The sequence below is a fragment of the Echinops telfairi genome, unplaced genomic scaffold, assembly GCF_000313985.2.
Source record: "Echinops telfairi isolate 266 unplaced genomic scaffold, ASM31398v2 ScPeMD7_7467;HRSCAF=8505_1, whole genome shotgun sequence".
NCBI classification, from domain to species: domain Eukaryota; kingdom Metazoa; phylum Chordata; class Mammalia; order Afrosoricida; family Tenrecidae; genus Echinops; species Echinops telfairi.
Genome location: NW_022111368.1, coordinates 11827204 through 11835436, shown reverse-complemented (window position 1 = coordinate 11835436; position 8233 = coordinate 11827204). Strand labels below are relative to the sequence as shown.

Sequence of the window (8233 nt, the reverse complement as noted above, 5' to 3'; positions counted from 1 at the left end):
GGAGGGAGGGGAAAAATGGGGACCTAATGTCGGGGGTTTAAGTGGAGAAAAAATGTTTTGAGAATGATGTACAAATGTGCTTTACACAATTGATGTGTGTATGGATTGCGATAAGAGTTGTATGAGCTCCTAATAAAATGTTTTAAAAAAAGACCAAAAAAACCCCTCAGCTTATACATGAGTATATATGGTATATGTATTAAATGAACATTTTAAAATGAAAACAAAGAAATTGTGAATATTTTAAAGTAATATTTTATTCTAGTTTATAATTTAAAAATAGGTCTTTGCTAAAATCAGCTCTAAACTTTACAAGATTTAAAAGTAGTTTTAAGTTAATTTAAATATTTTTAAGTCTTATAAACTGTGGAGATGGTTTTAGCAAAGACCCTTCCCTCAGTTTTCTTAGCCATTAGACAAATTGGTGTATTTCACTAGGTGTTTTGTTCCACCACCCCCCAAAGTCTTCACTAAAGGTGTTTTGTTCCACCCCCACTCCCCAAAGTTTTTGAGGACATGGTGATGAATGTCTTTTCAAACAATAATAATAAACCCCCTAAAAATTGAGGTAGATCTCATTCCTTAAACCTCTCCTACCAACTTTCCACCTTAGAAAACTCCATAAAGTACTACTATGCTTTTCTCCTCACAGAGATCACAGCCTGGGCACTTCACAGTTGGGAGCCCATGGAATATTGTCATGCTCGCATAGATGTATCCCAGTGAATTAGATGGAGATGACAAAGGGCCAACTGAGCATCCTTCATCCAGGGTACGTGGAATCAACCCAGCTTAGGGTGGGAGAGATGCCCACGTCATAGCAATCTTACCGTTTTGTCAGTATCTTCAAAGATTTCTCGGGCCTCTTCATATGAGCAGGTCTCTTCCAAACACTCCCTTTCAAGGTTTCCCTTCTTTAACTCTTCCCAAAGTGAATTTGCCCTCCTGGCCCTCTGCAGGACATTGCTGGCGTGTTCGCGGTTAATGAATACTAGAGGACAGAGAACGACACAAGCTTTATTTGGTTACGCTACTCTCCCCTACAATGCTGCACAAGGGTGGAACTCTTGTTTCCTCATACGCTAAGAAAGCTGGCAGAGAAATGTCCTTCTCCCTTCGTGATTTTTTCATGGGTTAAATTATAAAGTACCTGTTTTCAAAGTCTCTTCTCTGGAGAAGTAAACACATACTATTCAGTCAACCTATCAGCCTCCCTATGCATTCAAACCCAGCTGTAGTCTACCTAGATCTTTTTTGAAGCTCTCTCTTCTCATGGCGCTTCAAGGTCATTATATGGTTGACCTATTACTATCCCTATGACCATTCCACTCTGTGCTTTGGCTCAAGCAGTATTCCCTGTAGCCCTTTCTCAATTCTATATCCTATTTAACCTTTAAGATCTATACTCTATCTCAGTTTTCTGGATTATGTAGGGAAGATATGATACTTTTTTATCATGAACTACAGTAAGAAGTACATTTTATATCAAGTCACAGGACACACACAATTAAAACCACCATTTGAAAAACTTGTATTTATTCTGTGTCTCCTTGATATTTTCTATTTGTGTTTTATTTCATACAATTTTTAATTGATTTCTGCATTCATACGTGAGTCATGACCCAAGGATTACAATGTCCTGGGCTTGAGAATTCTCATGGTTCTTTTGACAGTGTGAGTTTATGACCAGGTTACCTTCTATTCTCTGTGCCTCCACTGTCTCATTCATCAGTTGCTCATCCTTCATGCATTAGGATTACAGAAGACTCTCAATGATTTTTCTGGCCTTTACCTCTTCTCTTTCTATCCCCTGCCCCAAGAAGATTTCAGAGAATTTCACTATAATAAATATGAACTTCCAAATTGGTGTTTCTGACATTGACTTTCATCTTGAAATCCATATTTTCAACTGCCTGACCGTGATGGGTAATCCCCCCTTATTTCAGAACACCAAACTCACAAAACTGAAAATGCAGGACAGCAAACTCAAAAAATCTTGGTGGGTTTGCTATCACTTACTAATTACTGTAAGGCCATGGTGGCATGGTGGGGGTGATGGAGGGTCTGCTAACTGCAAGGTTGACAGTTAAAACCCACCAGCTGCTCCACAGCGGAAAGATGAGGTAGGCTGCTTCCATAAAGATTTGCTGTCTCAGAAATCCTAAGGAGTCGTTCTACTATGTCCTACGGGGTCACTCTGAGTCGAGTTTGATTCAATGGCAGGGGTGGTGACCACTGGGTTGTAACTATGGACATGTTATCAGGGAAGACCAGCTTCTGGAGAAGGACATCGTTTGGTAAAGGAGAGGGACAGCGATAAAAAGGAAGACCCTGACAGGAAGGATTGCTAGAGTGGCTGCAGGGATGGCTCGAACAAAGCAATTGTGAAGATGGCGCAGGACTGAGTGGGCCTCAGTGAATTGGAACCACTCATTGGTACCAGCCAACAACAGAATTTCTCAGATTTTGTTTTAAGTATAAAAACTTATAATTGAGTTTGGTACATACTCAGTGCTTAATAAACATTAGCTTCATTCCTCCCTCAAATTACTCTCCCTCCTAATTCCCCATTTCTTTCAGTGACAGCTGCGTTATCCTGACAGCTCAAGGTTCAAACTGGTTGTTCGTTGATACTTCTCTTTTCTTCTTCAAATTCACTACTAAGCCTTGTCCTGTCAACATTAAACATTTTTATTGTCGTGGAACTATATACAGTAAAACAATAGTTTCCACGTGGACCGTTCAGTGACCATGGGTCACATCCTTTGAGTGTCCATCCGTTCTTGTTGCCCTTTTCCAAATAATCCCACTGCCATTAATGAGGAGCCTGACACCCTGAAACAAAAATTCTTCCTTTCCCCTGCCCCTGGGTACTGCTAATAATTGCCAGTGCCTGTGTAGTTGTTTATTTCAACTGAGACGGCACGGTATTTGTCCTTTTGTGACTGATTGATTTCAGCATAATGAAAAGGCCTGACCATGTCATTATGTTTAAAGTCTGAGTAACAGCAAGTGCCAGAAACCTGTGCTTTGAAATATGACTCACATTTTCTGGCATGTTTGTTCACACAGCCACCCCCTTCTCACGGGTTCTCATGTTGGAATTAACCAGCATCTTAATCCAGTATCTCTCAAATCGTGACCCTGCATCCTAGTGGAATGGGGCTTGGGTATATGTACTGTAACACACTTTCTGGATATTCCAGTGTACACAGGTTTGAGAGCCACTGCCTGAGGACACCTTCATTTCTTCCACATGATCTTCATCCTTTCTCCAGATGATCTACATGTGTCCCCATTTCTCTAGAACCATAGTGAGTTTTCATGGACTACTTCAAGGGACCAGGTACAACCAAGTCAGCACCTAACAGTGTCACTCCACCCGCCAGGCTAGCTTTTCTTCCTTTGATCTTAAAGAAACTCGCCATTCCAGAATGCCAGACTACATCCTTGTCCTCATGGCATTTCTATCCCAGCACTTTCCCCTCATGCTTCTCCACCACCTAGAATATGCCTCTTCTCTGTGTTTCTGATCCAAGCCCTATGTTCTGTCTGCCCCTCCATAAAGCCTGGCCTTGCCTCTTCCCAGCTGGCCTCGATAGTACAGCACCTCTGAATTTGAGCTAAATGGATAGTGAGGGAGGAGGGGGGCATCAGTATAGGCACAGGAGTCCTAGTGGAAGGGATGATGCCAGGTAAGTCAAGAACTGGAGTGCCATTCATCTTTCCCAAACCTTGCACTAAGACTAGTGCTGTGGCTTGCTGCTCTTGTTGGTGATGTTGAGTTGGTTCTGACTCACAGCGACCCCATGTACAAAGCTCTGCTCGGTCCTGTGTCATCCTCACAGTTGTTATATTTGAGCCCACTATGGCTGCCACGGGGCCATTTGAGTGTCATCCTATTTTTTCCTGACCCTCTATTTTACCACAGATAATGTCCTTCTCTAGAGATTGGTTGGTCCCTCCTGATAACCTGTCCAAAGTATGTGAGACTAAGTCATGCCATTCTCCCTCCTAAAAAGCACTCTAGCTATACCTTTTCCAGGACAGATCCATTCGTTCATTCTCACAGTACTTTAAATACACTTCTCCAATACTGTAATCCAAAGACCAAGTCTTCGTCAGTCTTCCTTATGTATGGCTCAGCTTTCACCTGCATATGACTCTGGAGGGCTGGGGAGGATGGACTTGGTTGGATACGAGTCCCATGTTATTCCAAAGGGTGGGAGCTTCTTCACTGAGGAGCAGCTTCTATGGCTGGATGGGATGGAGCTAGTGGGAGAGACTTAGAACAGAAAGTTGGGTAGATGGGGTGAGACCAGAGTAGGATTTTGGAGGCCTTGAATGCCAGGAAAGCATTTGGATTTTCCTGGAACTAGGGCTGCATGTCAGTGCACTGGTGGGTACTGGTTTCACCTAGACTTGCAACTCGAAAGGTCCTCAGTTGGAACCCACCACCAGCCTGATCCTTGGGAGAAAGACGGGCATTCTAGTTCCTTAAATAAAGAGTTACCATCTTGGACACCCACAGGGGCAGTACCCTGTCTAATAGGGTCGCTATGAGTTGGCATTGGCTGCAAGTTTGGATTGTGGTTTGAGGGCTTCATGTAGATCCCTTGAGGAAATTGGACACACTAAGATAAGGGTATCAGCAAAGCTGAGGGGCACTGCGGGGGCCGTTTCCGGGTTCGATTTTGTTTTTGTAACCTCATTGGCCTCTGCGGTTCTCCTATTCTCTACTCTCCCCCCAGCCCCGCTTTCTCTTGACCACTTTTTACCATTGTTCAAGTTCCCAAATATTTGTGGGGTTTTCTTTCGTGAGGTTTGTGCTCGATATTGGCACTTCAGTCTTCCTTTCTGTTCACTTTACCATACAAACAAGTCCCAAAGGCCTGCCATTCGGTCCCCTTCCCGAGGCCTCTTCTTTTTGGGGTCCCGGGTGGCCCAAAGGCCTCATGAGCCTGACCTTACTTTCCAACTCCTTCTCCAGGTCCCAGGGTGTGGAGGCATCTGGTCACTTACACTCTCTTCTCAGCCACAGAAGCTCCTCACCAATCCCACCCTGGCACTTCCTACCCCCACCCTCCCCACCCCCACCCCTGATCCTGACCCATGCAGTTTCCTCTCTTGTTTGTTTAGTCATTTGAGGGAGGAACTTCTGGCACACTGTCTCTCTTCCTCTGTCCCAGGTTCTCTGTTGCTAGCTGTGCTCTTTTGAAATGCCGGGCCCACCCTCTCACCCACAAGAAGCAGCTGGTTCTAAGTCAATTCTCATCTGGAAAATATAGGGAAAGAGCCCAGCTGTTTCACTCAGCTCTTGGCAGGGAGAAGGGGCACCCACCACCCCCACTACAGAGATTCTAGGGCATCACCCTGACTTCCCACTCCGGGGGAAGCAGTTGGCCTGCAGGAGCCAGAGGGCAGCCTCTGCAGAGGGGTGCTTACCACTTGCCCCAGGCAGCAGGAAGCCAGCCAGGGAGGTCCCAAGCAGGATAGGGAGCAGCCTGCATGCCATGACGTTTGGTTGAAGAGCGTTGTCTCCTGTCCACCGCCTGTGTGACAGCTTGCTGGGGCAAGGTTCAGCTCACTCACTCTGACGCCCCAGACTGGCTCTGAGGTCCTTCTGCCTGTCACAGCCTCCTGATTGGAGTATGGGGCCTCCCAGTGATGTCAGCTTGGCGCCAAAGACCAGGAAACCCTGCCCCCGGCCAGGGCTGCCTCTGCCTTCCCCTCTTCAGAACCAGGCGAGTCTGAACACTAGGGGATGGCCTGGCCGGTGCCATCACCCAGTTAGTAACCATGCCTGGGCTATTAACTGGAAGGTTAGCACTTTACAGGGTCAGATTAGCCAATAAGCAAGGTGAGCACAGATTTACTTGTGCTTACAATTTCTTTTCTTTTTTCCCCCCCTCTTAAACCATTTCCCAAATTCTGTTTCAGAGGTAGGGCTGGCATCTAGCTGTCTCTAGGTCATCTTCCTACAGAATCAAAGCCTCTTTTCTTCAAATTTATATTCTCTGACAAGACCAGAGTACTCAGAAAGCAAGGTATGCAGAAGCTTACCTGTACTTACTTGGAAAAAAGCCCTGATGAATCTACTTCCAAAAATACCAGAGCCATCAGAAGCCTTCTGAGCAGAGTTCTACTTTGGCACAAGTGGGAGCCCATGAGCCAGAATCTTCTCCGTGGCCACTAGGTTGACCTTTATCCTGGTGGTATGCAAATGTATCTTTTGTTCTAAAAAATAAGTCAAAATATCATTTTACAGTTTTTAGACAGGTTTGTATCTAGTCCTTACCTCAACAGTAAAAAGTAAATATTATTTCTATCATCTTTTTTTCCAAAGTAAATAATGGATATTTGGAGTGATGCTAGCTGCATCTTAGCTTAAGGTCAGTCGTGGTAGACGTGGGATTCAAACCCAGATCTTTCCAGTCCAAATCCACTGCTTTTTCCTCCTGGTCTGAAATGAGGCTTTTGTTTTGGGGTTCACTTTTCAGGTGAGTATGAAGCCCTGCTGACGTAGTGGTTATATTTGGAGCTGCTAGCTGCAAGGCAAGCGTTCAAAACCACCAGCTACTGGGGGTGGGGGGTGGGGGGGCAGGGAGGGAAGATGAGGCTTTCTGTTCCCAGAAAAAGTTACAGTCTCAGAAACCCACAGAGGTAGTCCATCCATCCTTTCAGGTTGCCATGGGGGCTGGAATTGACTCATGGCAATGCATTTGTATTTTGTTCTTGTACATAGAAACGTTCTGGCAGGACAGGTCTTGACATTTGCTAGGTCATAAATGCTTTCCTTGCTACACAACTACACAGCTGAGGGTTCATTTTCTCACAGTCCTCAGTACTCCCCATTCTCTGTTGCTCTAGACCAGGACGCTTTAGAAAGCTTGTGAAACAATTCCATGACGGAATTCTATTTTTTCTACCAGCCTTTTGAAGCCTCCTTGTATGCTTTTGGTTGGTTGATCGAAGTCCCAAGAGCATGGGTTGTTGTTGTTTTTCCATTTTGCTTATTGCTGGATCCCCAATACCACCTTGAAGAGAGGCTGGTCACAGAGTAAACCTGTAAACCAAACCCACTGCCATCAGGCAGAGTCTGACCCATAGAGGCTATATAGCAGTGGTTCTCAACCTTCCTCATGCCACGAGGCTTTCATACAGTTCCTCATGTTGTGGTGACCCCAACCATAAAATTATTTTTGTTGCTACTTCATCACTGTAATTTTGGTGCTGTTATAAATTATAATGTAAATATCTGATATGCAGGATGTATTTTAATTGTTACAAATTGAACATCATAATGCATAATGATTAATCACAACAGCAATATGTAATTATAGATTGTGAAATATTTATTTCTGATGACCAATATATAAAATTTTGTCTTGAAGCTTGGTGTAGCATGGGCAACAGTCTTAATATAACAACAGTAAATTATATTGCTACATTTTGTGACAGTATGCGCATGGTATCAGGCGACCCCTGTGAAAGGGTCATTCGACCCCCAAAGGGGAGGGAACACACAGGTTGAGAACCGCTGCTCTATGGTTGTAAGCTTTTGCAGGAGCAGGCAGCCTCAGCTCTTCCCCATGGAGCAGGTAGCAGGGCTGAACACCTAATCTTTAAAAAAAATCATTTTATTGGGAGCTCTTAGAGATAACATAATATTCTTGGCATCAACTCCTCAATTTTCCCCACCGTCCCTGCTCCGTCCTTGCTCCAACGTCCCTCATGAACCCTTGATAATTTATAATTTATTATTTTGTCATATCTTACACTGTCCAACTTCTCCCTTCACCCACTTTTCTGTTGTCCATCCCCCAGGGAGGTGGTTATATGTAGGTCCTTGCAATCAGTTCCCCCTTTCCACCCCTTCCCTCCATCCTCCCAGTTCAGCAATGGTCTGGAAGGGATCATCTGTCCTGGATTCCCTGTGTTTCCAGTTCCTATATGTACCAGTGTACATCCTCTGGTCTAGCCAGATTTGTAAGGTAGAATTGAGATCATGATAGTTGGAGGGGAGGAAGCATTTAAGAACTAGAGGAAAGTTGTATGTTTCATCGTTGCTACACTGCACCCTGAATAGCTGTCGCCGCCCCGCAACCCTTCTGTAAGAGGATGTCCAGTTGCCTACAGATGGTTCTTGGGTCCCCAATCAGCACTCTCCCTCATTCACAATGATTTGATTTTTTGTTCTTTGATGCCTGATACCTGATCCCTTCAACACCTC

At 44.6% G+C, this 8233-nt stretch overlaps 1 protein-coding gene across 1 annotated transcript in view; it reads right to left on the bottom strand.

Moving 5' to 3' along the window:
• F10 (coagulation factor X) overlaps positions 1-5599 on the bottom strand; it is a 34310-nt gene extending 28711 nt beyond the window's left edge. Inside the window, exons 1-2 of the mRNA XM_013005088.2 lie at positions 5446-5599; positions 831-991 (exon numbers count right to left, since the gene is read on the bottom strand). Of these exons, the coding sequence (XP_012860542.1) occupies positions 831-991; positions 5446-5515 (231 nt within the window). The 5' untranslated portion in view covers positions 5516-5599. The remainder of the gene's footprint in view (positions 1-830; positions 992-5445) is intronic.
• Positions 5600-8233: the final 2634 nt, after the last annotated feature.